The 27,847-nt window shown below is 39.7% G+C and overlaps 5 protein-coding genes and 1 pseudogene across 9 annotated transcripts in view; 3 read left to right on the top strand and 3 right to left on the bottom strand.

Moving 5' to 3' along the window:
- Positions 1-802: 802 nt before the first annotated feature.
- LOC104951508 (amine sulfotransferase-like) lies at positions 803-2,986 on the bottom strand (annotated as a pseudogene).
- A 1,120-nt stretch (positions 2,987-4,106) lies between these two features.
- Positions 4,107-10,417, top strand: cdip1 (cell death-inducing p53 target 1). The gene is made up of 6 exons (XM_010778112.1): positions 4,107-4,187; positions 5,624-5,675; positions 6,351-6,489; positions 6,691-6,846; positions 7,424-7,688; positions 8,646-10,417. The coding sequence occupies exons 3-6, from the start codon at positions 6,414-6,416 to the stop codon at positions 8,755-8,757; spliced, it is 609 nt and encodes a 202-aa protein (XP_010776414.1). The 5' UTR covers positions 4,107-4,187; positions 5,624-5,675; positions 6,351-6,413; the 3' UTR covers positions 8,758-10,417.
- Positions 10,415-13,530, bottom strand: polr3k (polymerase (RNA) III (DNA directed) polypeptide K). The gene is made up of 3 exons (XM_010778114.1): positions 13,276-13,530; positions 12,375-12,462; positions 10,415-10,784 (listed from the first exon to the last, which is right to left on the bottom strand). Exons 1-3 carry the CDS (start codon positions 13,384-13,386, stop codon positions 10,657-10,659), a joined length of 327 nt encoding a protein of 108 aa, XP_010776416.1. The 5' UTR covers positions 13,387-13,530; the 3' UTR covers positions 10,415-10,656.
- A 189-nt stretch (positions 13,531-13,719) lies between these two features.
- Positions 13,720-16,089, top strand: snrnp25 (small nuclear ribonucleoprotein 25). Its single transcript, XM_010778081.1, has 5 exons — positions 13,720-14,142; positions 15,002-15,092; positions 15,292-15,397; positions 15,492-15,566; positions 15,640-16,089. The coding sequence occupies exons 1-5, from the start codon at positions 13,921-13,923 to the stop codon at positions 15,695-15,697; spliced, it is 552 nt and encodes a 183-aa protein (XP_010776383.1). The 5' UTR covers positions 13,720-13,920; the 3' UTR covers positions 15,698-16,089.
- On the top strand, positions 16,081-19,365 carry LOC104951435 (uncharacterized). Its single transcript, XM_010778083.1, has 6 exons — positions 16,081-16,104; positions 16,910-17,056; positions 17,193-17,327; positions 17,400-17,471; positions 18,347-18,494; positions 18,623-19,365. Exons 1-6 carry the CDS (start codon positions 16,095-16,097, stop codon positions 18,729-18,731), a joined length of 621 nt encoding a protein of 206 aa, XP_010776385.1. The 5' UTR covers positions 16,081-16,094; the 3' UTR covers positions 18,732-19,365.
- A 728-nt stretch (positions 19,366-20,093) lies between these two features.
- The window catches only part of mrtfbb (myocardin related transcription factor Bb), an 18,135-nt gene continuing 10,381 nt past the window's right edge, over positions 20,094-27,847 (bottom strand). For all 5 annotated transcript variants that reach the window (XM_010778079.1, XM_010778080.1, XM_010778075.1 and 2 more), the window contains 8 exons: positions 26,493-26,642; positions 25,425-25,678; positions 24,513-24,648; positions 23,576-24,397; positions 22,516-22,626; positions 22,263-22,379; positions 21,607-21,667; positions 20,094-21,506 (listed from right to left, as the gene is read on the bottom strand). In XM_010778079.1, coding sequence (XP_010776381.1) covers positions 21,052-21,506; positions 21,607-21,667; positions 22,263-22,379; positions 22,516-22,626; positions 23,576-24,397; positions 24,513-24,648; positions 25,425-25,678; positions 26,493-26,642 — 2,106 coding nt within the window. In that variant the 3' untranslated portion in view covers positions 20,094-21,051. The remainder of the gene's footprint in view (positions 21,507-21,606; positions 21,668-22,262; positions 22,380-22,515; positions 22,627-23,575; positions 24,398-24,512; positions 24,649-25,424; positions 25,679-26,492; positions 26,643-27,847) is intronic.

Below are 27,847 nucleotides of genomic sequence, written 5' to 3'. Positions count from 1 at the left end.
GTGGAAGCGATTCGCCATTAAAGAAAAGAAGAAGAAGAAGAAGCAGAAGCAGAAGAAGAAGAAGAAGAAGAAGAAGAAGAACCACTGGACCTCCCTTACCGAAAGGAGAGGAGAAAATGCTGCCCCACAATGCCTTGCAGCCGCAGCATTTGCGTCACACAACAGTCGGCCGTTCACGGAAACAAACGACTATGACGGAGANATTTATATATATATGTATTTATTTAATTATTGATGTATTTATTTATTTATTTAATTTTGGCTTAAATGGCATTCCATATGCAGCCGCAGCATTTGCGTCACACAACAGTCGGCCGTTCACGGAAACAAACGATTATGACGGAGAAATTATATCATGAAAGTTACGGTGCTTATTAAGCATTTTAAAACGTATGTGGTAAGTTGCCAAAGTGCTTTGTTTTGAACGTTCATCAGTATTATAATCAAAAAGAGAAATATGAACGTTAGTTTTTACTGAAATGATCAAATAAAGTCAACATTTCACTGAGCTGTGTGGGGTTTGTTCAACTTTTTTAAAAGATGTTTGAATGGTGATGTACACAGTGATAGATGTTAAGGACTAACGTTTATAATAAATACATTTGTATTTATTTTAAGATATTTTCATACAATCATACGTATTGGGATCATTTGTATTATTGTCCACTATCCCTTAACCCCGTGACGTTTCACTCAGAGGTCAAGGAATAGGAGATAGGGTTAGAATTTAGGAGCTGATTTTTGGATTATCGGAACGCAACCGAGTAGTCGAGGAGGGGATATTTGAGTATTGAGAAACCTCTCATCTTACCAAAATCATGTCCTCATAGCTCAGGAAGAGGATGTCGTACTGGTCTCTTTTTAAATGCCACTCCCTGATGTGGTCAAACCAGGAAGATGCTCCCACTGTAAAATGGAGATGTATTTTAGATTCTAATATAGCAAGAAAGTCATTAAAAAACATTGTTTAGTATGAAATGAAAAAGTATTTAATTGAAAAATGTAATGTAAATAGTCACAATATAATATGCCATGAAAAAACTAAAAGATAGCTCATTAAAAAAGGTATAGTAAAGTTTAGTGAATTAATTTATTGTATGAACATGTTATAAAATGTCATTATACTGTATAGTATTCCATTAAAATGTTATCAATATGTTAAAGGGATTGTATTCAAGGTTTCCAAACCATTAAAAGCAGTTGTTAAATATGTCACAAATGTATATAAATTGTCACGATTCTTGTGTTGTGTCACGTTTTTAGTTTTGTGTGTCTGGTAGTGGGTGTTTTGCTTTTCTCCTTGTCATGTGTTCCTCCCTGTGTATTGTCTTGTCTTTTTTCCCTTTGTATTGTCTGGTCTTTTTTCCTGTGTTTTCCTGTCTGTCGTTAGTTTCCCTGGTGTGTCTAATTTCCTGATTGTTTCACCTGTCACCCCTTCTGTGTCTCCTGTGCTAATCAGCATCAGTACCGCCCGTGATTATTCCCACCTGTGTCTTGTTACCGTGTGTTTAAATTCCCCTGTCTCCCAGTGTTCAGTGTCAGTTCGTTTTGTCTCTTGGCTATTATATAATATTTAATTTCTCTTAGAATTGTATGTTTTAACATTTTGATTAAAATATCATCATAGTATAGTTTGTCTGCAAGCAAGACTTCTGTGTCTGCAGGTATTGTCAACATAATCTTAACAAGTGAAAACATATAAATCTTTTTTTTAATTTAAGATTAAGGGTTCTTTCCAATCTTTCTCTCAAATTGTCATGATCACATGGTTTAAATTAGCATTTATCAGCCCGGGTCCCTTTCTGTACATCATCTTCCAGCTTCTGATGTGGAGGTTTCTTACCGTTGCCCGTCAGATACTGCTCAAAGAAGTCCTCAAAGCTTTTGGGAGTCTCCAGGTCGCTACAGTTAAGACAGAAGTGGTAATAAGAGACAATGTTGTCCTTTGGATTCCGCATCACGTAGATAATCTGACAATAAACAAAACATGAATCAGTCCAGAATAAAACGACTATGTACTATTGTCCCCTCCTGATCTAACTCCATTGAAAAGATGCATGATTAAGTGATACCTTGGATTTTTGAATTAATCGAAAAGGAAAATGTTCGAGCATCCTTATTCTGAGATATATTTCAGAAAATATCTAGAATCTTTTTCCGGAACAAGTTTTTTCAGATTCATTTTATAACATTTTGTCTATGTATCTTGCAAACTTTTTAGAAATATTTGATTACACTCTAATTTATTGTTCTGTCACTGAGTATACTAACTTAAGACAATGCAGTTCAGCATTTAGACAAAAGTGGAATTACTCCCTTACATAACATGACCTGTACTACGTTGCTGTATTTTTATGTCGGCCCTTATCAAACAGTTGGTGGCTGTTTATACTGACCTTGGATTTTTTTTTTCAAATGTTCTCTATTAATACCTAGGATTGTTTTATAAATGAGGTCCTTACCACAATCTTTTCAAATAATAAAAAGGTTATACTCATTTATTATTGTTTCGGCCCTCCATAAAATGCTGACCTTTGCCTTCTTGTCCTTTAGTCCTGGAGGTAAGAGAGTCGTGGTGAGGTGAGAGGCAAAGAGTCGTGGAGAGGGTCGAAGAGCGTAATCCTCTCTAGACTCCCTGTACTCCAGCCAGGGCATCTGCTCCAAGTTGTTTTGATATTTGTTCAGACCTCCTTCTAAGTCGCAGATAGAGATGATGATCTGTTGAGTCCATATAGTACCTGAAGTGGGGGGCATCACACCTGATCAGTAAATCTGTTCCCAGAAATGCATACAACTGTAAATGCAAAATATGTCATGAAGAGTTCCTCTCACTCACCTGACTTTGGATAAGTGACGAGGAATATGTCACTATCTCTTATTTCAAAGCTCTGGAGGGAATCAATGTACTCTGGAGTTGTGAAATTGACGGCGAAGTTATAGTTTTTATACCTGCAGAGATAGTCTGTGATCTGCTCCATGTTACTTCTGAATCACTCAGAACATTGAGAGAAATGCTAGAGATCAGAGTAGAGCAAAGAAAAGAGTAGCTCTCAGGTTGATTAGCGGGACTCTGGACTTTGATTCGTGCATGTTATAGGCTGTTGACTTCTTCCTGTATGAGCCTTGATTACGGACGGCTTGGTGCACACTACCACCAACTGTAAACTTCAAATATAACACACTGTTGAAGGTTAATATAAAAAAACCTGGAGTCATAATCTGTGAATAAACTTAGCATGTTTTATGTTTAGTAGCATAATTGTGTTTATATATTATGTAGAGGCAAGCTTATGTATTTAAGTCATACCTTATTTTTAAAGATAATTGTACAAAACTACAGCTGTTAATAATATTTAATAAGATTACTTTTCATATTTTCAATGATTCATAGGCCTATAAATTGTCAATTTTAAAAGAAAAACCCAGCAATAGGTTGTAATTTGTACATTTCTGTGTCACTTTAAAGCACTGTAATAACATACTCACAACTAGACTATAAAATGAATATAAAGTCTGCAACATTTTAACCAAACCTCAACTCCAGAGGGTTAGAGAGGGAGACAATGAAGTTAGATTATTATAAATATACGCATAACTGTGCAACTTTCGATCTAGTAAACACTGACTAACTAATTTAATTTGTAGTTAAGACTATACGAACGTGACGTGTCCACTGCCTTCTCTAAGAGAAACTTAGTGGGGTCGAAACAATCGTTATCAATATACAAAACATATAAAACTCATGTTTAGCTTGACTATAACAGCATGTTGATGCATTGAGTTTGATGACTGTGATTGTAATATTTTAACCTACAGTCTATGATTTTAACCAGTCTAACGTCACCTGCTAGAAATGTTAAAGCTAGCGTTAACGGAGATACACTAACACTTCCGGTGAACACATTCAAAATAAATGACTTTATCCATTTGTATTTGTTGTTGTTTTGATATTTTGATATTAGTATCATTTTAATATTTACATGTTAAGGTAATCATTTGAATGCAACTTAACTCAAAACAGAACAATTCAAGGAAGATGTATTTTTTTTGTAACAATTCCCTTTCTGTTTACATCATAGTTAATGACGTAGGTGTAAATCCGTTCTAGCGGATGTTGACTCGGAGCTGCAAACGTCAAGCAACTTCAGCAACGACCGCGGGTGACAGGCAGAGTCTCTCTAAAGCAGGTAATTTGTCTTTCAGCACCATGACAGCTGCATCATTTCGGTCACGACCAGATATTATGTTTCATAACGCGACAGCCGTTTAGCTTTTTAACGGGCATGTTTCGGGGCGGTCAGTCAGTTGTTGCAGTCTAGAATGGCGACGCTAGCTGGCTAACGACGGCTAGCCAACATGTTTTCTCAGACTGAACAAGCACACCCTTGTTGTCTTCCAAATTACCAGTTGAGAACAAACAAACGCTCGCTGTCAGTCTTTTTTCTCGCCCTATTTTTAAAAGCCGGGTTAGACAAATGGCCTAAAACGTGTCTTTAAGCCAACACTAGTGATGCGAACACCACTGCGCTTATCTGCGTTACGTTAGCCATGTTAACGTTAATGATAATGCGAGGTGTTTGCACTAGATACACGGCCCCACTCAAGTTTACATTCATGCTGTTTACAGCTAGCCCCCGTTACGTCACTAAATTATTCATGGTTAGTTGTGCAAGTAGCTTTGAGCTGGATTATCTTGGGAAGGATTAAAACAAACATCAGCTAGCTAACGTTAGCTAGTAGGTTAGTTTAGAAGCATTGGCGTTAATTTATGAGAAATGACTCCCAGCACATTTTAATAAGGGTTAATTTATTGTCCTACAAAACGGTAGCTTCATAAAGTCTTGTGATTGCAATGGTGTTCCTCTTTTTGGTTTCTCTAGGCTGGTTATTTCCAGAGCCCAGGAGGCAGCTCTGCAGTCTTGGGCTCTGGCCCATTTGTTAGAGGACTTTGGTCATTTCTGAAATGATTGAGATTTGAATGATAGATACTTCAATCTCTCTGAGAGAACACTGTTGAGTGATAAATGCCCTTGCAATTATCCTCCAAACAATGATTCACCAGCTTTTGCTTCTCTCTATTCTCTCTATTATTGCGCCAGAAATGACGCCACTGTGTATTGAAGTGATCAACTTTAGTAGTAAGCAGTTATTGGTTTATTAGATATGTTTTAGTAACACAACAATACCATAATCAGCTGAAGAAAAAACATGTTCTTCAAGAATACAGTCATGGAGAAAATAAAAAGAAACGATTTTTATCATAGCCAAAGAAGTGACTTTGAATGACATCTATCCATCTCATCACTTCTTATTTAATTGCATTAGCAATTTATGTAGCTTTTTTTGGAGTGATATTTTTACATAAGATATTTTTTGTGTTTCAGTGTCAACCTGTACATTTTCAGGAAATGTTATGCAAATTAAAGCTGGAGGACTTACGAAGGAAGAAAACATGGATTTTGTGCTAAATAACTTGTTTTCTTTGGAGAAAACAGTTCATTTACAGATGAAATATTTGAATGTTAAGGCCCATATAGAAGCACTCAGATGTTGGGCAACGCAGCCTCTTTTGTGACATTGTTATTGTTATTAATGCAATTTTTACATTGTTGTCATATTACAGGTCCAAGCGCATTTGCCAGATTCCTCAGGCGGGATCTTTCTTTTGGTAGCAGGTAATGATCTTTTCCCTTATTAGCAGCAATAATAAACCACAGAAAAGCAGCAACATTCAGTCTGAATGAAAGTGATAGTGATTTTTCACAAAGGTAGTATTTATTTCAGGCCTGTTGTTCTTGACTGTACGCAGGTGCTATTCTGTAATTCTACTTTTACAGTTTACACACAAACTGTAACTGTGTTACAATCTACACTTTCCCGTTTGGCTATTTGAAAAAGGAAATGACTTGCGTCACTAACCATGGAGAAACTGAAAGAGCCCCTTCCTGTTTCCCTCACTTACACATGTTCTCCCCCAGTACATGCAGTTTCACAATGCTCTGTTATGTAATGTTCAGATGTACCTGTAGCTCTCTACAGCCAAGCCATCATTTTTGTCTTAGTTTTTAATCATTTTAAAAGCGCAGTTTTGAAAGGCTTTACATTGTCATTTTCACAAATCAATGATAGTAGAGGGTGTTCCAATCAACCAGGGCATCACAACGCTGATCAAAATGTCACTGCGTTTTACTCGGTTGCTTTATTTGCAGACTGACATCAGCAATTACACAGAGTACTTCATTAGCCTCTCTGCCTGCTGTTGGAACATTTTACAACCTGGGAGGAGTCTGTGTCAGAGAGTAATGAGCCGCGGGACTCAAACTGGGCATGTGGTTTTTTTCTTCTCACAGAATAAAGAGTTGTGAGGGGAGCACCGTGTCCAACCCCTTTCCCTATACATACATCCGGCCAGAATGTCCAGTGATCCTCCTCCTCCGTACCCCGGGGGTCCCAGCGCCCCCCTCCTTGAGGAGAAGAATGGACAACCTGGTAATAAAACCAAGCACGCAGGATTGTGGTGAATGTTAACAGGCACAGATGCAGTGTGTGGCCACATTTAAATCATTGTGACTTGAATCAGATGTCACCATGGAGATTTTAATACTAGTCTCTGAGTTTGTTAAAACTTCTGATTTGCCATCCTATCAACTTAATACCTTTTTTCCCCTTTGTGTTATCTTTCATTTGCAGTTCCTTTGAGGAATGCTCCTATACAGGGACAGCCCTTACCTCCAGACTATGGCCCTCCACCCTATGAGGCCACAAACCCCGGCTTCCTGCCCCCCCATGTTCCTGGAGACGGACCCATGCCCATGCCCATGCCCATGCCCATGCCTCTACCCCAAGGTGCTGCAGACAGTTTGCTACATACAAAAACATTGTAAACACACTTGATGTAATGTTCAGCACAAATGAATCTGCATTTAATGAATTGAACATTCACTGATTCTCCAAGGTTACACTACAGCAAACTGTATCATCACATTTAAAGCTTTTTAAAGAATCATATCATACAGACATTTATCAGTACATTTTTCCCAAATCCACATGAACCACTATTCACATGAGCAAACATTAAATGCAGCTCTGACCTAATGAATGCTTGCCTCATACTCACAGTTGGAAAGAACACCATAAAGAAGTAGAACTTGTGTACATCTCAGCAAACTTTAAGGAAAACGATAAAGCCAACTTCACCAATCTGTTTAAACTAAATATTCCCTGGTCTAAAAAAGAAAAACTGCAGAATCTGTCAGCATGTTGATCCTTACTAAACCTCTTTGTAGCCGATAGGCTTCCAACAACTTTGCTGCAGAGTCATTATAAAACTGGAAATGGTTGTTTGGTCTTGGCATTATTACCATTGCACAATTATCAGGAAAATGCTGATGTAGTATATTAAGTGCTGCTTCCTCCTGTACAGGTGGCTCCTACCCGCCCGGTCACTTTCCGATGCCGGGACCCATGGGCCCTGGTCCCAGTCACTTTGTCCACATGGGGGGGCACACAGCCACCGTCCTGGCTCCTCCTGGAGCTGCCACCACTGTGACCGTCCTGCAGGGGGAGATGTTCCAGACCTCCCCGGTGCAGACTGTGTGTCCGCACTGTCAGCAGGCCATCGTCACCCGCATCTCCCACGATGTGGGCCTCATGAACACACTCTTCTGCCTGTTCTGCTTCTTTGTAGGGTGAGTAGAAGACTGATTAAAGGCACCTAAGAGCTCCTTTTTGTATCCTTGGAAGTCCTTTGTTGAATAGGTATTACTTAGGACTTATTTTGAAAGAGTGAAATAATGAAGGGATTTCATGGCTGTGCTAATGTTTGCCTTCTTGGTGTTTCAAATGAGTTTATTTTCAATCAAAAACATTGTAAAACATTACACTTATTCATATCATTGAGTCAGAACCTCAAGCTTGTCATTGGGTTTTATTAAAACCTAAATTGATAAACACTTTGATTTAAAGTATACAAAATTACTATGTGTCAGCAACTATGATTTTTTTCTAAATGTATCAATTGTTTTATTGTCTACAAAATGTCAGAAAATACTGAAAAATGCCCTTTCCATTTTCTAAAAGTCAAAGACAATGTTTTTTCCGGAAACCTCCATATGCTAGAAATACAGCATCTTCATGAACATCTAACAATTTATTGATTTTCAAAATAGTTCCCAATTTCCCCGTTGATCGACTCTGTGACTAACGTTGCTCAAACTCAGAATGATGCCTTTGAACTGTTACTTGTTCATTCTGCCTGTTCTCAGTAACCCGTCTATATGCAAAGCCAGTTTACCACTTTATGGTTTGGCACATGCAAATAACGTTTCTGTTCTAGACTAAATGTACAGACATCTGGTGGGGACAGTTTCACAATTCCTATTTTGTATTTTACGCACAGACCTGTATTTGAGTAGGATCCCTATAGTTTTTTATCTACACTTCATTTATAACATGTTTAACAGAAGCTGTCCTCATGAATGCAGAACATACACAGGCTATTACAGAGTTACTGAAGTTGCTCTTATCACAAGAGTTATGCTGAATCCTGCATGTTCAGCAAAAACATTTGATTTCATTTCATTGGATTGGACTTAACATCAACAATCATATGCAGGTGTCTTAATTTGCCATTCCCCCCCCCCCAGGTGTGATCTGGGCTGCTGCTTGATTCCCTGTCTGATTGACGACCTGAAGGATGTGACACACACCTGCCCGTACTGTAAGGGCTACATTTACACATTCAAGCGTATATGCTAACCACCGACAGCAGTATGCAACAGAGACGTACACACACACACACACACACACACACACACACACACACACACACACACACACACACACACACACACACACACACACACAGCTCCTCCTGCTGGTAGTAACAGGCTTTCCCCTCCATTTTTGCAAAGTGTTGTGAAGCCCTCTTAAATTGTAAGTGCAGTTTTCTCATTATTCACAGAGTATTTACTGTATATATATTTCAGCATAACTCTTTCATGTAAAAAACATGCATTTAAAATGTACAAATCTCACAGAAGATGTCGGACACTTAGATATCCGCAGAGGTGGATAAGCAGCAGGCCCATTGGTGCATCTGGTCCTGTATAGACACCTGAAGAAAAGGCTAGTGAAGTTACGCATGTGAATGGCAGAAGATACTGGATAGAAACGGTCAGTTAGTGAAAGCTGTGAAAACGGTCACTTTATTTATTAAATTAATCTGTGAATCTTGCTGAGAAGCAAACGTATTGAAGTCGAACATGCTGGGTTAGCTTTGTTATTTTTTTCCTGTATTTATTTCAGATATTTTATCCACTAGCTTAACATGTTAATATTGATAACTGTGAACATGTTTGTCTATGTCCGACCTTTGCTCTAACAAACCTAGTTTTTTCCTTTTAATCATTATCCCGTACTGAATGTGAGCAAACTAACGAACCATTTTAAACAGATGTATTTGCTTGTTTAGGAATGCCCAAGATTCATGTTACGTTCTATATTTAATAATCTTCTGGGCTTTCAGTCAGTAGTCACACGTATTTAGTGATTTACAGTCCTGCCCTCTGTCCATTATGTACTTATTTTGATAGTAAATCAAACATTTGCACTTTAAGTTGCCCTCTGATGCATTCATCCACCTCGTTAGTGTTTGGGAGATTTGAGGATTCACAGTGTCATCTCATGAATAAAAGCAGTGTAATATTTAGGTAGACTTTAAGTAGAGCCAACAAAAGAGGTGTACTGTTACTTAACGAGACACAGTGCATGGCATCTTGGCAATCTTACGTCCTCTCTATAAGACCATGTTGGCAAACAAATGACCGTGGTGGCACCATCATCATCACATGACATGTTTAGCCTGTAGCCCTCCTAGTAATGGCATCAGCCCTTTAAGATTACCTGCATTGTTCAGATGCATGTTAGAAAACAAATACAGAGGTATTTTGACTAATACTAAATAGTGAACATCTCTGTTAGGAATAAGCTTCTAATAAATGATTGTATCAGATATCCTGCAAAATAACAATGTGATTCCATAGAGATGACTAACAATGGAACATCCATTGTGTGCCCACCACAGCATGCTCAATCTGCCCACCACCTTCTCTCACAATGTGCAGTTTGTCTGCATGAGCCACACCTCAAAACAAAGAATTGTCACTGGCTAGTTCCTGGACTCTATGTGCATTGGATTCTTTTTCTTCTTCTTGAGGCTAGCTAAACTGTGCGAGAAAGTGAATTTTGATTTGAAGGATTGCATTGAACTTTTAATACAAAGTACTGTATGCCATTCTTGTGCATAATGCTGGTCTGCATTGCTCTCTAAATGTCTGTCATATGTATAACTATGTCAACATTTGTTTGACTGTTGTATACAGGTACTATTTTATCAATAAAAATCAGAACATAATGATTGATGAAACTCATTTTAATGTTGTTTGGAAAATGAACTATGTCTGCAAAGTAAAAAATGTATGGAAATCTCACCTGCAAACACAAAAACAAAATAAATGGGAATCATCAGAAGAATGCCCGAAACTACCAGAGCCTGTTCACAATAGATATAGGCTTAAAAAACGAAGTCTGAAGGTAGTATCTTTGCCAGATAAACATCATTTTTATATTAAATACAATTTCCAAAGTGCTAATCCTTCAGTCTCTCCATCTGTGTCCACACTGGGCTTGGCAGCATTTGTAGAAGGTCGTCATCGGTTCGTCAGCTGATCTGGTCTGAATCTGCATGAAATACGCCCGCAAATGCCCACACTTTGGACACGTTTCTGTAAAGTGATACAAGCAGAATGAAACATCAGTCTGGAATCACTCCAAACCCTAGAGTTACTGTAGCCATATTTGGTTTATGCTGTGTAAAAGAGAAGACAGGTTTGAGACGATAAAGTAAATCAAGATCGTCTCCAAATCTGTGAGCATGCACATTTGATTACAAATAACAGCATTTCCAATTGTAAGAGATGAATTGATGCTGAGATTTTACTAGAAATGTTATGTATTCAATTAAAGAAAAAACATAAAAACCCAGGCCACACGTATGAATGTCATGTGCTACAAAGAAAACAATCTATGAAAGAGTAAACATTGTCAGTGAGGACATGTGGGAATGACAGGTTTAAACAATAATAAAAAGCAAAGTCATTATGTCACAGAGAAAATGCAGGGTTGTTGAGGTGGCAGACAGACACAAATGTATCAAGACAACAGATTTAAGATTACTGGGCCGTATCTCATTTCAAAGATTTCCCCTCCTCGACTCCTCGGTCCTCCGGTAGTGACCCGGAAATGGATTTCAGCGTGCCATGTTGAAGGACATCTCATTTCTCTAAATGCACTTCGAGGACCGAGCATCGACGAGCATCGAGGATGCTCTCTGGAGGAGCTCTAACCGAGGAGACACTGATGGGTCCTCCACGGCTCCTCCGCGGATGCATTTCCGGGAACGGTGGAGGCGTGACGCACGGCCGGACTTATCTCAGCCAATGACAGCTCTGCATGCATCCCCTGGATATTATTTTATTAACTGCTTTCATCGCGACGCGATGTTTACAGTGAGAACAGCTGTGAGGTCCGTGCAGAAAGCAGAGCAGTGTGTATAATATATATCACTCAGTATAACAGGCCTACTCTCTTTATTTGCTTTAGTTTAGTAGATATCTACAAACAAAGAGTCGATATTTTTCTAAAACCATTTAGTGCTTCACATAATAAAAATACACAATGGCTGTAGCCTGATTATATGCTTTAGGAGCTGTAGGTGTGTGTTGTACAGTGCGTAGATGCAGCAGACAGACAGGTCTCAGTTGTTTTGGTGTCCTCTGCTTACTTTTAATACTTGTAAATAAAACTTTTGGCCCGTAATTTATTTCCCTCATTGCAGCGACCAGAGAGGGGGGGGGGGGATATATCCAGTCTCTGATTGTGTTACGTTATTATGAGAGTGCTCTCATACTTGTTTGATTCTGAAATTGTATATATTCATATAAATATATATAAATGTGTGTGTGTCCGCATCTGTAGCCTGTTATTGTCTCATTATACCGCACTGTGAATGAATCAAAGTAAATATTTAAGTGGTCATGAACACATCTGTCCATCAGACAGAGGGCTGCTGTGCCTCCTGTCATCATTAATGGACGTCTCCTTAAAATGACCGCTCAGAGGAGAGGAGTTCTCATTCCTCTAACCGCCTGCTGCTTCCCCTCCTCTCTCCTCGGCTCCTCCGCTCGCATCTCCTGTGGACTAAGACACGAGGATAGGAGTCGAGGAGAGGAATCTCAGAAATGAGAAAGGGCCTGGTCTCTGGAAAAATCATACACTAAAGCCTTAATACTTTGGATCGTTTTCATGTCACTTACCAGGAGTTGAGTCAACGTTTTCCCAAGCTGCAGCGCCACCAAGAACATCATCCACCTCTTTCAGCTTGGGAAAGTTCCTGTAATTTACCTGTCAAACACAGCCACGTGTGAGCCAGCAGTACCATCTTTATGAAAAAATAAATCTTAGTAAAGTGTGGTCAAATGTCATGCAACAATAAAATAAGGCCTTCTAGACTGTACAAGTATAACATAATAATTAGTATGGTAAGTTGAAAAAAGTCATGGTATAGTTTGTCGAAAATAAATAAAAAAACACATAGCAAAATATGCAAAAAAAGTATAGTATGTCACAAATGTGCAAAAAAACAACAACACAGTATAGTATGTCGCAAATATGCAAAAAATAAATAAACAGTATACATATAACATGTTTAAAATATTCAAATACAATCTGAAAAATCAACATAGTATGTCGAAAATATGCACACAAAAAGAGATAGTATAGTATTTCGAAAATTAAAAAATGTACAAATAAATTGGCACTATTACTTAAAAATAAATAAAAGGTAATTGTATGGTGTTTCGAGAAAAGTCACAGCATACTATGCCAAACATATTTTAAAATGTCACAGCATATTATGTTGAAAAAAGTCATGGCATAGTTTGTCGAAACTAAGAGAACAAGTCATTGTATACAGAATGACGAAAATACGAAAAAATGAATAGTTCAGTATGTCGAAAAATATGAGAAAAAGCCATAGTATAGTATGCAAACTAAAGTCTAAGGGTAGATTTGTCGAAAATATCTTAGTGGAGTATGTCGAGGAAAAGTTACATGACACGTTACTTCCAAGCTAGGAAGGTCTTTTGATTCAACTAATATTTGATAACTAGAAATGACATGATGTGTCGCGTGACATTTAATTCGAACATAACTCACCTTTCTTGTGATGTTGTGAACATACGGACAGGTGTTACAGGCGAATCTCATGCACTTCTGTCCTTCCTCGACAATTAAAACATTCCCGCAGGTTGGACAAAAGAGAAGCATGTTCCCCACACATAAATGTAGCTAAACACTAAACCAACAAACTCAATAAGTATGGTTTTGTACACAACTAGCTTACTGCTTTAGTGTCACTCACTTGTGTACACTGATGCATGTGGAGCAGCGGAAGTGAAGATGGTGCTACTCGTATTATCGCTCGTTTGGAAACGAAATATACAGATAATGAACGTGGCACTGAATTTATAATAATTAAACAACCACATCCCAAATAACTATCACTTTTGAAGAAACATTAATTTACATAAACATTTTGTCGTTTAATAAAACCGTTAAGAAGAGTCTGAATTTAAGTCCACTTAGGGGGAACCATTTGACCTGAGCTGCGGTTTCCTTACGGTATGTCATTTCAGCACACCGTTTGTTTATTTCATGGCTTTTTTGCAGCAAAAATAATTCAAATTTAACAATTTTTCAGCTGTCTTTGACAAATTGTAGTCCTTCGGTACATTTGATTTACCCTTACTTAGTTTTCTCATTTTATAGTTTTGCTATCCTGACAAACAGGCCTGTTGAATTATGTTTATGACGGAGGAGCAGAGTGAGGAAACTCCTGGAGGAGGACTGTCTGTAAAAGAAGAAGATGTGGAAAAAGAGAATGTGACCGAGATTGCAGCTTTAGACGAAGAAGAAGAGGAGGAAGACGAGGAGACTCTTCCTCACCCAGAGATCCTGGACATATTCGAGGAGGGTCTTGCTCAACTTGTTCAGGACCCTTTACTCTGTGATCTGCCAATTCAGGTCTGTGTGTTGTGTCTGTATTACAGGGCCGAGCACATACTTGTTGGGGGGCAGGTGCTCAAGTTCAATCAATCAATCAATGTTTATTTATATAGCCCAATATCACAAATGTTACATTTGTCTCAGTGGACTTCACATTTTGTACAGAATATCAGTATGACAATATGACACCCTCTGTCCTTAGACCCTCACATCGTACAAGGAAAAACTTCCAGAGAAAACCCCACAGTTTAATGGGGAAAATGGGAGAAACCTCAGGGAGAGCAACAGAGGAGGGATCCCTCTCCCAGGACAGACAGACGTGCAATAGATGCCGTGTGTAAATCGAAGAGATAATACATTTTACAGCATAGGTAGACCAAATGTTTGGAAATGCATGTGTCTATAATAAGAAGATGAATCCACGAGGATGTCAACAATCCTGTGGGAGCCATCAGGGAAGTAGTATGATGAGAGTCAGGCAGGACCGCAGGGACAGGTTCAGCCACGACTCGAAGTCCAGTACTCAAATCCAGAACTCAGGATAGAGGATCCAGGACCCAGGATCAGCCAAGACTCAGGATCAGGAAGTTGAGGATCAGGAAGTTGAGGGGGAACAGGGACCTTTAATTGGTCAAATTTACTTCCAAGTGTTTCCATTGAATGTCAAACCACACATTCTAAGAGTACACCCCTCAAATCATGTATTTCTGGAAGAGTGAAACATAAATACAATTTAATTGAGGTCAAAGTTTTTTATTTTTTTTATTTTCCAGGCCGACGTTTTTCCAGGTCATAGTGTCATATTCTTTTGATTATTGGGCAAACTTGTAAATTGTCTTTGAATTTTCTCCTGAAACCTGATCATCTTTATCTATAGGTAACTTTGGAGGAGGTTAATTCGCAGATCGCTTTGGAGTACGGCCAAGCCATGACAGTCAGGGTTGTAAAGGCTGACGGAGAGATTATGCGTAAGTGTTGAGTGTGTTTTGCTGAATTCTAAATATTACTTTGGTCAAAGTACTGAAAACTGTAGTTCAATATACACTATGTGTTTTTGACCACATAACAATAACTTTGTTTTTTAACATAACTCCACAAGTTGCATTTAAACATTTACTATGTCTGTCTTTTTATTAACCATCTACAAAATAAACGTTCCTCCCTTAGCGATAGTTGTGGTGCAAAATGCAACCGTCCTGGATCTGAAGAAGGCTATCCGCAGATTCATGGAGCTGAAACAACAGCGTGAAGGCGGAGTGAAACAAGTCAGCTGGTAAACATGCTCACAAACACAAAACCATAGAAGATATTTTAAATTAAGAAAAAAGCCAAACCAAAAGCCACTGTTTGCTCTCTTTGTTTTACAGGAGATATGTGTGGAGAACTTTTCTGTTAATATTTCAAGGGGAAAAGCTTGACGATGACAAGATGAGGCTTAAGGAGTAAGTGCATGAAATAATCCCCTCTGTCACGTGTTATCATCTGCACCGTTTGACTTTTTTTTTCTCTGTTCAGCTACGGGATCCGAAACCGGGATGAAGTGACGTTCATGAAGAGACTCAGGAAAAAGTGAAACGACCCACCCAACGCTTGAAATATCAGGCGAAAAACAAAGTTCCTGCAGTGTGTGCTGGGACCCCCTGCCAAGCAGACATCAAATGACTTTCACAAAGTTCTCATGACTTGCTTGAGGCAGTCGGGACATCTTAGTATAAAATGAGCACGCTTCTTGAAGAGGCTACATGTAAATACATCTTGAGTTGTGATTTTGTAAAGTTTTCTACAAACATTAAAACATATGAAAGTGTGTTGGTGTTTTACTTGCATGACAAAAAGGGCATTCTGTAACATTTTCCAGAGAGGTCAGCTGTGAACTGAGGATTTGAATATTTCCTGGTATGAGTAAACACTACCAGCCTTTGTTGACCTGGTTTGAATATTAACTGTACGAGAGACACTGGGAGCAGCTGATGAAATACGGTAACATTATTCTCTTTAATATAATATTATCTTCAACTGAGTTGTAATGTTATTAACTGTATGAAGGTATTAGTTGAAATGGTATATAGTGTAGTATTGAGTATAATGCATTTGATCTACTAATTATTATTATTTTACTTTTGCTTGCTCAAACCTGAATTAATCTTGTACATTTTTTTCTTTTCCTACCACCGTCTTGTTTTTTGAAGGAAAAGCAATGTTTGATCAATATTTAGTATATCTTATTAATTACCACTGCTTTTAAAATGCATTTAATAATAGCATTAATATGAAATGTAGTAGAGCTAACGGACACTGAGTTAGCAGTGTTTTTCAGTCAACCTTTGATCATAAGCAGTTTGTCTAATGTAAATGTATTCTGTATTATTGACATTCAGAGCTGCACAGCAACATTGTGTCAATGTTTTAGCAAATTTCTATTATTGGATATCAACTGCAGTCTTTGATTACAAACGTTTGGTCTGCTAACATTTTCATGGATGTGGTTCAATTGTCACATGGAAGATAAATAAGTAAAGGATACCTGAGGGAACATATTTTTCAAAATAGATCCTACGATTTATTAGATAATCAATATTTTCTAACTTGTTCTTTATTTTGAGAAGATGTCAGTGGACAAAAACTGGGTGACGGATGAATATATCTTAGGTATTACCATTGAGCATTCTCACTGCAAAACCTAAAACATTTCTGCTACATTTGGAGGAGTTTTGCACTTAAAATGTTTTAACCAAATATCAGTCCTTTGTTAAAAAAAGTCCAATAATTGCTCATGTCTCTTCAGCCTCCACCATGACTTTAGACAGCGAGCTGAACAAGATTTCCACAGAGCTCAAACACCTTTCACTCAAGAGACAACAACTTCTGGAGAGGAAAAAACTCCAGTGCATATTTCAGGAGTTGAAGAATCGTGTTCAACTTGAACAGCCAGGTGATGTATAAATGAGCATTAAAGAAATGTCTATAAGTATTTACAACAGGAGAATGAAGTGGCTATCTCACATATTCTGAATATTACATAATCAGCTATGCTCTCTCATGCGAGTCACTTTTTTTTATTTTCCTAGAGGAGGGTGACTCGTATCAGCATGAGATTGACAGCATTGATGACAAACTGAATCAACTGGCGGAGAGGAAGGCAGAGCTCCAGAAGAACCACGACAACATGGTCTACGGGAACGATGAGAAGAACAGCCTGAAAGGTGTGTCCAAATGTACTGCAGCACACCGTTTCTCCATCATACTTATTTTTTGTTCCTTTTCTTTGTTGTTAGAGATCACCTCCATCCAGAAGGATGTGACTGACGGTCCTGGAATTTTCTTTGTTGAGCACCCGGATTTTCCCGGTGAGTTAGTGAGGCTCTGATGCACATTTTTAACGGTTCAATTCAAGGCTTCTACAGAACTTGCACCCAGTCACTGTGTTGCTGTTATATCTACTGAGAATAATTGTCACCCCACTTCTGTCAGTAATCAGTGCAACATTTTCTTTAAAATATTCTTTATTTTTCAGCTTCATCAGTGAAAACTATGTGATCCATTTAAGTCTATTTGTTTTACCCCCCATGTGTTTAAGTCTTAAGAACAGTTGAAAAAAAGTTTTGTTTTAAAGGCCCTAAAAAAAGAATCAGTAAACAACATTTGTTGTTGGGTTTTTTTCAGGAAGGGAGGGGGTTTGCATGCAGAGATTAAAAGTCACCTGGTAAAAATATGAATTTAGCACATGTGGTAACACTTAAGCCATACTGTTGCTAAATTTCAAAGGCCTCTGTCAGCCAGTCAAATTGCAGTTTACATCCATGTCTGTCCAAAATATAATGACTTTCTACTATAGTAAAATGGTTTTGTGAGGTCACAGTGACCTCTGAGCCCCAAATTCTACTCACTTCATCAAGTTCCAAATTAAAGAGACATTTCTTCCTGACGTTCCTGAGATATAGTGTTTAAACCTGAAAACATGCTGTCAAATGCTGGAGAGAATTAACTCATGTCTTACTTCATGCACCTGCAACTTTGTCGCACTTGTGTCAGTAAATGTAACCAGAATCTGACCAGAATTATATCAGATAACTAATTAAATTACAATGTAAATTACTGACACTTAACTGGAGATTTTACTAGCTACCATTTTTCAGAATGTTCCCTCTAGAAGTTATAGAGAAATATTAAGTTTGATTTGTGTTGGAAAAACATAGATTAGTTGTTGTTTTGTTCTTCACAGCGCCTACAGTGATTCTGGACGTGGAGAAGCTTCCCCCCCGCCCCACCAGGACGCAGTGTCCTGAGTGTGAGCAGTTCATCATGACAGAGACGTTTACCTCCATCAGCAGCGTCACCTGGCTCATGTGTTTCATGACGGCTTTAATTGGGTATGAAACCATTCCCTTAATCCTGGTGACATATTGGCATGAGATGATTATTTAGCCTGTTATTATTGGTGCAGCCAGAGCCATGTTTCCAGGTCTGTTAACATTTTATTTTGTTCCTCATTTTGCAGTTGCATTGCTGGTTGTTGCCTCATTCCCTTCTGCATGGATAGATTCAAATCCACCACACACAGATGTCCAAAGTGTCGAACGTCAATCATAACTATTAAACAGATGTGAGAGAAAAGCAGCTGGTAAGAACTTGATCCTGAAAGAGTATCAGACTTAATAATGGAGATGTAGCATACAGCAGCACTTGCAGATTTGTTTGTGTTTACTATCATCATGAGCACCGAATGTGAGTGGTTGAAGAGGGACAAACTGGTGTCTGTATTTATCCTAGATTTCTGGATATTTTAGACAAGGACATTACATGACATCCATTTTTTCAAAGCAGACAAGCAGACCTCTAATTCAATAATTTTTAAATTATAATCTGCTTTTACAGGCTAATAAGTGAGTTTGTCTTTGGTGTTACCAGTTAATTAACGACACAAACATCTCATTATAGCACATAATCCTTTTAAAGAGTGACATTTGGATTGTCAGAAAAAGCACTATTGTTCTTATAGGATAACTATAAAAAAAGTGTCATCGTCATCAGTCCTTTTTACAACACCTTCCTCTAGTCTACATTCACATGAGTTTGTTAACAGTTATTCCGATAACCTTCAGAGGCAGACAGTGAATTCCTTTAGAATGCTACAGTGGTGCATCATGCTGTGTATATGGTTACTTTGATACTAAATGTTATTTTTTTTATGCGGGAGGTCACCAATTACGCAAAATCCACTTTTTCATGTGTTTTGTACATACACGTGTCATCTCTGTGTTAAGAGATTCGGAAAGCTTCGGGAAAAAAGATTCTCTCTCTTTTTGTCCTGATCCATTTATATAAAAACCTGTCTGAAAATCAGCTGATCAGATTTTGGCAACTTTGTGATGTGACAACTGTTTTATTGGTTGTGTAACCATTAGCCAATAACCAACCATGGTAACACCCACCTTATCACCTGAATCTCCTCCGAGAGCACCATTGTTTTTTTTTCAACCAATCACTTCGCAGAGAAGCGTGGCCAGCAGCAGCTCATGGCATTTAAAGGTACAGACACAGAATCGGCACTTTTTGAACAGGGCTGAAATAGAGGGGTTTATGGCATGCTACAATTATCTGTTAGGTATTTCGAGCCAAACACTTTGGAGACATGTTTTGTATAGATCTGGGACCTATAATATATTGTTTAAAAAGCATTTAATAGGGGACCTTTAATGAAAAGGAAAGCGGTCAGACCAGACCTTTCTGTCACAAAGGCTGGGTATGGCCAGCAGATGTCACTATAATACAGATCAACTGTATTGCTATTTTAGTGTGAGGTGAGTGAACAACCCAAATGAGCAGTGGTTCATACTGATGGATGTTGTTTCTCCTCTGTAGGATGAGTGTGTTGGTCTGTTGTTACATTGTAATGCTGCACAGAGATGAATAAACTACCTAAACAAAAACCAAGCAGGCATGTATGGAATCATTTTAACCCATGAAGAGTCGATGAATGGTCATTTTTATCAAGAGCACAGCAGATAATGAGGTCTCCTAATCAGTGTTTTGTTTTTTAATATCAAAGGCAGTGTGCAAAAATAACTTTTTTGTCCAGAAGCAAAAAGGCTAGTAAAATTGCAGATTTCAGTCCATATATCACTGGTGTTTTTGGACCTGTAGTTAATGCAAATCTACTGTAGCAATTTGCATATTTTACCAGTTTTTGGCAAATGATGTGCCCTGGGACTATTGGTTTTACAAAGAGTGTGCAGGATTTGGCTGATGCTAGAATTCGTGTCAGAACTGGTTGAGAAATTGAATTTCTTGCAGTAAATCCTGGGTTGATCGGGCTCATTTGACACTATGTTACCTCAGCGGGCTCATATCCTATCATTATCACATTCACACTCATATAAACATCTGATTTATGCTTCACATTTTACACTTACACAGGGGGCACATTGAGCAGGTGTGTGTTTACAATCTGTTTTGATAGTGAAAGACAGGGTGGAGTGAACAACATAACACCCCCCAGCTACATGCAGTGTTTGTCCTATCTTTAACCAGCATTAGGACATATCTCCTGCTTTTTCAGCTTTTACAACATTCAATTAAACGCTGTACATTCATTACGATCGGAGGACGAAAGGAAAGCAATAACAGTGGAATTATTTAAGATTGACATTTTAAAAGCTCCTTCCACTGTCATCTTAATCTGCCAGTACCAGTCCTACTTAATGTCAGTCTCCCATTACAATCAGAGGCTGTAAAGACCTCAAAGGAAGCAATGCAGGAACGTCTTAACTGATGCAGCACATATTCGATTATTACTGAGCTGATTATTATGGGGCAGAAAGCAAAACAGAGCTGCCCCCACCTCCAAAAAGCACTTATTTATCCACACAGGAAACTACCTCCCTTGCATAAAAAAAATCGTCTGATGGCTGCGTGAAATCTCCTCGGTCACTCCCAGTTTAAGTGCAGTTCATGTGAGTCCAGGAAGTCGGAGGAGAAGACGCCCACCGGCGCTGACATGTCCAAAGGGTTGACCCCCCCCGCGGGCACAGACAGGGTGAGGTCCAGCCAATCCATGTTGTCCATGTTGGTGCTCTGCAAGTGCAAAGCGGAGGGGGAGTCCACCTCCATGTTGACCACGGGGGACTGGGAGTGCAGCTCCTCCAGCAGAGTCAGAGTTTGGGGCTCCGTGTGAGCAGCCAGCAGGGTCTCCAGCTGGGGGTTGGAGGTCAGGACCGCCAAGCTGGCAGAGGGGTTGAGCTGCGCTGCAGGAAGCTGGGCTACCTGGACCACAGGGGGAGGGCGGGACAGAGCTGTGCTGATGGGTAGGGTGGTGACACTGGCTGTCACAGGGAGAGGCTTGTCCAGGCGGGGAGGGTCCTGTCTGATGAAGGGGGAGATCTCTGTGAACAAGGACACAAAGGGTCATGGTGAGAATCCAAAAAGCTAAAAAATACTTTATGTCCCAGTCCGTCCTAAAAAGAAAGGTTGCATTATTCTCACCACCGCTCTCGATTAACACATCAAACAAGTCATCCATCTGCTGGCTGGCTGCGCTGGGACCCTGCAGAGAAATAAGGAAGGTAAGTAAAGGTTTGAGTGGCCATAGAAACAATGTCAATGATATACTGTATTATACATTTGATTTATATATTAATGAAGCCTTCATTTAACCAGACAAGTCCCATTAAGATAACATGACTTCCAAATATTTTAGTTAGCATTGGACATTTATTGAAATCACATTATGGAACACTACTATTCAAATCGCAGGAGGCATAATTATTACATAAATGGTGGTTCTGCAAAGGTTTCTCAGCCTACAAAACTTACTCTAAATACTTTTTTTTCTTTTCTGAAAGATCCTGGCAAAAAAGACCATGTCATTGCATGATCATTTTCCAATATCTTTCAATACAAATTAGAATATATGTTCCAAAATGATATTTCCATTCAGTATCGTGAATCATCTGACAATTGCAATTTCAATACAAAAAAAAATCACAATTAAATATTTCTTTCAAATCACCCTTGACATTTTAAAACACAATAAAGTAAACACACAGTATTAACTACAGCATCATATGCCTAGGAGACCACACAGGAAGAAACTGCTCTAGCTAAGGAAGCAATTACACATTCCTATTGAATATTGTCACCTGAACAGCTGTTAGCATGCTGCGTGTCTGTTTTACAGCGTCCTCGTAGCGGGGCGGGTCTTTACACTTCGACACGTGGTCTGGCATGATCAACGCTGGCTGGCTGGTGCAGGGAGACTGTTAGAGAGGAGGAGACAACAGAGGCTCAGTCCAAATGAAAAGAGACAAAACATCATTCAAATGCACTTGCCGCTGTATCGATACGTAAATAAATCTGGAGTCATAATGTCCTTCATACAAATAGAGTAAGTACCTTATTAGTAGCATCCTTAGGACCAGCTTGGCTGGAGGAGGCTCCTACAGGAACACCACTGACTGGGAATGTTTCGAGTAAGCTTTGTGCTGCATTACCCATCATCCATGTCTGCAGGGACAGTGAGATAGGTCAGCATGGGGACACACATTATCCAATGAAATTATGCCATCAGATTCAGAATCAGAATTCAGTTTATTGCCAAGTAGATTTTCAAATATAAAGAAATTCCTTTGATGTATGATCATACAGAAACCCAAGAGGAAATAAAAGGTCAAATAAGGGCAAGATCGCAAAAAAAGGAGTGTTTTATGACATATGACTGCGAAAAAAATATGTATATCTGAATTAACAGTGAATGAGCTGTGCAGTTTTTGGCAAAATTGTGCATCACAACACCCACTATCTTTGTGGGAGCAACATACACTTCTGTTGTCGCAACCAAGCTGCTTTTGAGGGACAAAATTACGGGCAACCTAAATAAAGATTGCTCATCACTTCCAGGTTTTTAGCAATGTATCTTTGTTTTACTTTTCTTAGGTACCTCATCAGTTAAAGCCTCACCATCTTTCCCTCCACATACTGACAGCAGTGTGAGTGTTATCCCCAGCTAGCTTTGAGTTGCTAATTCTGTTGCTAATTCTGGCTGCTAGTATGGCTCAGAGCAGAGGGACGACAGAGGGCTTGCTGTCAGCCTCCACTCAGCGCCTGCTCCAGTTTCCACAAGCCTTGTTTTGATGTGAATAAGGAAGGGTTATTATTATGGGAACAAAAAAGATGCATTACCCATGAAAGATCATCAATAAAGTTAAAAAAACCTCTGATGTTTGATTAGCCGGAGCCATCATAAACACTGCTGCAGATGTGTGACGTGCAACCTAACTTGAATTAACTGCATGGAAAGCACACTTTATGATTTCAGGTGCACACACACACACGGATGATAACATACAACTCACACGTTTTCAAGAAATCGAAACCTAGCTTAAAATCACAGCTGATAGTGACGAGTAAAACAGAGACGGACCGAGGCTATGCGAGCACGCGTATGTTTTCTTACCTTTGTGGACGGCTGAGTCTGAGCGTTGCAGTGCTGTTGTAGCGCTGCTGAGGCCTCTATTTTCTGTGGCACCTGTCCAGACGTCTGGATGAGGCCTGGGGCCGCGCTGCTAACAGTAGTGTGTAATTGAATGCTGCTGGGAGGGAGCTGGATCGCGCCTGCTGAGGGAGGATGGGATGAAGCCAGGATGATCTGAGCCTGACCTCGCTGCACGCTTTCAGGCATCGTCTGGTTGATAAATTGATTCTGAGGACCCGCCTCCTCTTGTTTGACCAACACTGGAAGGCCAGGAGAAGCACAAGACACTGAGTAGTTTGACAAGTTTTCCTCTTTGACCTTGAAGGTAGCGAGAGGGCTGCGGTGAGGTGGAGAATCTCCCTGCTGACTCCTCTTCTCCACCTCCAGCTGCATCTTCAGCTCCTCCACCAGCCTCTGCTCCCGCTCCAGCTTCCGCATCAGCTCCTCAATCTGCCGCTGCTTCTCGTGGAGACGTTTGTCCTTCTCAGAGTCCTTAAAAAAGGGCCTCTTCTCAGTGGGACTCTCCTCCTGTGGAGCTCTGTGGGGGGAGGTCACACAGGGGGCTGCAGACAGAGCATCAGGAAGCCTGGTGGGGCTGTCCTCGATGCCCAGACTGGACACCTTGGAGGCTATAGGGGACACAGGCGGGGTTAACCTTATGTTTTCAGACTGTGAGGCTGTGGTCTCAGTGGCGGTCTGGGGGTTAGAGTTCTCCTGATACATCTTCAGCCTCTCTATTAGATCTGTCTTAGTCCCAGAAACAGGCAGAGATCTGAGCTTTAGTTCCATTTTCAGCTCAGCAACCTGTAAAGATAACATATAAAGGTAAAATACCTCCTTAACATCTAGCTCGTTCTCGTCTGCAGCATGCTTGAGGTGCATATTAGTGTTAGACTGTGTGCAGGCAGCAACGTCTCACCTTCATCTCATCCAGGTTAGCTGGTAAGTGATCCGGCCTGCGGTTGGTCTGAGTGTGTCGGGGGTGCACAGGGGGAGACGCAGCGCTTCCTCTCAGAGCAACTCTGCAGCAGCTGCTTTGTACCTCAGTAGTTGGTCTGTTGTTTCAAGACGGGAAAAAAGGGAGGAAAGATCAGGGATGGAATCTGAACTATTATCCATTTCTCACAATCAACAGCTTCCATGTGAGGAGCCGTCAGCAGGAAATGTAGAATATATGAGACAAACAGCAGCTGGGGATAAACAGTTATTAGTTTATGTAAAACCAGGTGTTTTCATTTAGTTGTAATACATGTCTTTGATCTAGACAGGTCTCCTATTATTCAATTTTTAGGCATATATCACAGGTCTCGGATATATACAAATATATAAAAAACATGTCTATGAAGTGTTTTGCTCAAAATACCAAACAGATCACTCATTCTAACCATGCCTCATACTATTTCAGCCCCCCCCAAAAAAAAGAGAGGAGGGAGCTCAAATGCTTTTTCTCTTGCGGGTTTACCACAAGGTGAGTTCCTTTTTATATCCGGCCTTTTTACACAGACTCTCTCCAGTAAAGGTTAGCTCTGAGTGTTAGCGATGCTTGCTAATGTAAACAAAGACCATATTACTTCCAAAACAAGTCACAATCTTTTTCTGATAGCAACGTTTCTGATAGGGCCGTGGGTGTAAAGCCAGCCCACATTTCCGATATTACGTGATCGGACGCAAATCTGGATCAGCTCCGTGGTACCCCCATTTTTAGAGATGTGGGTATGGAGGAAAAGAGAGAGGGTTGTATTTTCTGACACTTGGTGAGTTCCCTGACACACCGGGGACACATATTCATGTATAAAAGACATAGAAAAGTGCATTTAGCATGGAGCCGTACTTGAGAGTGGCGGGCAGGACGGCTTGGTAGCTGTACTGCTGCTGCTGCTGCTGCTGGTTTAAGATCTGAAGCTGCAGGAACTGCTGCTGCTGCTCCAGCAGACGGGCGTAAGCCGAGTCCATCAGAACTTCACTGAGATCCTGCTTCTGGTCCGGGGGAATGTACTGATGGTACTTGAGCTTTTTCACTCGCGGTTTGGGCTCCTTGCTCTTTTTGCTGCGGCTTTTATCCCCGGGTAGCTTGGTTAAGCTTTGCTGCAGAACACAAGACAGAAGAAAAGGAGCATGTCAAAGCTGAGAGGACCATCTGGAGGATATTTGATTCCTGGAACTGATCTCAGTCCAGTTTATCAGGTAACAGAGTAAGCAGTGCCAGTTCCAACATTGCAAGACTTGGAACTGATACCTGACTTTTATAGTTTGAAACATTAAGGTAGAACATTGTTCTGACACCCGATGAGAACTGCACGATGAGGAAACGGGTAGTAAATGTGACCTTTATTGTTTTACCACCTGCAGCTACAGGATACACATGAAAATGGCTTGGCACAGGAGCAGCAGGTTCTTGCTATGAAACCAGAAACTCAAGCTGGGTTAAGCAAGCAACCGGCCTCTAATTTGTCAAACTCATTCCTCCTCGGTATTCCAAGGGAGGCAGAGTTCACCCTATGCTCAGAGGATAACCGGATTATGATAAATGCAATAAACGTTACTGCCTCACTCCCATCCTTTGATTTCAGGAGACTCCAGCCTAAGGATTTGCTAAATGACCCTGTTGTTCTTTGAAGTAACTTGGCTGTATGCTGACTTTCAGTTCACCCTAAAACTGATGTCACTTTAAAAAATGGCAAAACACAGACTGTGTGTCTTCCGACAACACTCTTCACATTTCCAAAGAAAACAAAAAACAAAACAAAAACAGGCAATAAATCAAATTGAGCTCCGTGACTGAGGTCAATTTCATGTCGGCTGGGTGTAAATATAAAAAGACTCCAGGTTAATGTACAGCTTAACTCAACTCATCCTTAATAAAAGGAAAGCTTCTTCTTTTCGGTAAACTGCAGCTCACCTTTACAAGAAGTGGCCCCGGGGTGATGTTTGGGACAGAGCTGGTGATTGGCTGAGGTGCAGAGGCTTGTTGGTGGTTTTGTCGCTCGCCCGTGGAGACAGGGCTGACTGCGTTTGATGTGCACTGTGTGTTAGGAGGGGGGGGGAAGCGCTAAGAACAGAAGAGACAGAGAGAAACCACATGATCCGCTCAGTAAGAACAGTGAAGCCGCTACGCCTGTTAGTCATCATCCTGAGCAAGAAGATAGAGTACCTCAACTGGAATGATATAACACGCACAAGAACAAAATGTGTCTACACATTTATTACAACGTGTCTGTTAGATACAGTAAAACATATGTATATATAAAAGGAGTTTTTCAATAGTAATGCCTCTATATGACTTGTATAAGAAAATCATCAGCAAGAAGGTTTTATTTTTAATGCTTGTCATTGAGTCTGATTTTCTTTGACAAAACATTAGACAAAACAATTAAAGGCTCGCAGACTAGAATAGCCATGTTTACATTTGAAGAGGCAGACTTTGGCAGTGAACAGCATGTCAGCCTTTGAAAAAAAACTAGACTTCTGAAAATATTTTTTTCCGTAGGCTATATTTAGTGGTTATGTCGTATACTGGGGCAGGATCAACAAAGAAAAAAGAAAATAATTTGACCAAAGAACAAATCAATACAACACATGTAGAGAATTCAAAAACAATCCTTAATCGACTCTCCATCCTGAACTGGTATGTAATATGTTTAGTTTATTTAGGAAATACATTGAAAGAAATGGTTTTACATACATATATGTACTTTTGTTGGTGGCTTAAAAAAGTGAACTTTATTTCACCATCATTAAGGGATATGGTATTTAAAAGAAGTTGATTCTTTCTTTCTTTCTTTTCACTTACTTCCAAAACTAATACAGACACTAGCCAGATTAAGATCTTATCAGCATGACGCAGAGGTACTCCTATTCCACTAAATTATAATAAAAATAATAGAGCTAAAGATAAACTAAAAGTTCCTTGTATTTGCCTCAAATCAAGTCTCGAATTGTCTTCTCATAAGTAAAAAATTATACCACTGGCTACCACAGCCTTCTTTAAAGCAGTACTATTTTAATCACCCTTAATTTCACCCTCTGTCTGAAACCAGAGCCCAGTCTGCTCTGATTGGTTAGCTGGCTGGCTCTGTTGTGATTGGTCAACCGCTTAGAGATGTCACGCCCCTTAGCATATAACATACAATGTGTTGGACTGAGAATAGAAGAATAGAATGAGAATAGAGAATAGAAGCGCCAGTGTTTCAGTGATGTCACTAGGTTAGGGAAGTAAACAAAGAAGATCAATGGAAGCGTTCAGGCATCGGGGGG

This window comes from Notothenia coriiceps, unplaced genomic scaffold (genome assembly GCF_000735185.1).
Source record: "Notothenia coriiceps isolate Sejong01 unplaced genomic scaffold, NC01 NC01_scaffold00018999, whole genome shotgun sequence".
Taxonomy (NCBI): Eukaryota; Metazoa; Chordata; class Actinopteri; order Perciformes; family Nototheniidae; genus Notothenia; species Notothenia coriiceps.
The sequence above is the reverse complement of the archived record's forward strand: the minus strand, read 5'-3'. Positions and strand labels throughout refer to the sequence as shown.

Excerpts from the sequence above, each read along its gene's own strand:
- snrnp25 (XM_010778081.1), top strand. The coding sequence starts at position 13,921 with ATGTTTATGACGGAGGAGCAGAGTGAGGAAACTCCTGGAGGAGGACTG. Across the intron at positions 15,093-15,291 it reads GGCTGACGGAGAGATTATGC|CGATAGTTGTGGTGCAAAAT; the intron begins GTAAGTGTTGAG and ends TTCCTCCCTTAG. Across the intron at positions 15,398-15,491 it reads GGAGTGAAACAAGTCAGCTG|GAGATATGTGTGGAGAACTT; the intron begins GTAAACATGCTC and ends TTTGTTTTACAG.
- LOC104951435 (XM_010778083.1), top strand. Across the intron at positions 17,057-17,192 it reads TGTTCAACTTGAACAGCCAG|AGGAGGGTGACTCGTATCAG; the intron begins GTGATGTATAAA and ends TTATTTTCCTAG. Across the intron at positions 18,495-18,622 it reads TTCATGACGGCTTTAATTGG|TTGCATTGCTGGTTGTTGCC; the intron begins GTATGAAACCAT and ends CTCATTTTGCAG.
- cdip1 (XM_010778112.1), top strand. The coding sequence starts at position 6,414 with ATGTCCAGTGATCCTCCTCCTCCGTACCCCGGGGGTCCCAGCGCCCCC. Across the intron at positions 6,490-6,690 it reads GGAGAAGAATGGACAACCTG|TTCCTTTGAGGAATGCTCCT; the intron begins GTAATAAAACCA and ends TTTCATTTGCAG. Across the intron at positions 6,847-7,423 it reads GCCCATGCCTCTACCCCAAG|GTGGCTCCTACCCGCCCGGT; the intron begins GTGCTGCAGACA and ends CCTCCTGTACAG.
- polr3k (XM_010778114.1), bottom strand. The coding sequence starts at position 13,386 with ATGCTTCTCTTTTGTCCAACCTGCGGGAATGTTTTAATTGTCGAGGAA. Across the intron at positions 12,463-13,275 it reads TTCACAACATCACAAGAAAG|GTAAATTACAGGAACTTTCC; the intron begins GTGAGTTATGTT and ends TGTGTTTGACAG. Across the intron at positions 10,785-12,374 it reads AAACGTTGACTCAACTCCTG|AAACGTGTCCAAAGTGTGGG; the intron begins GTAAGTGACATG and ends ATCACTTTACAG.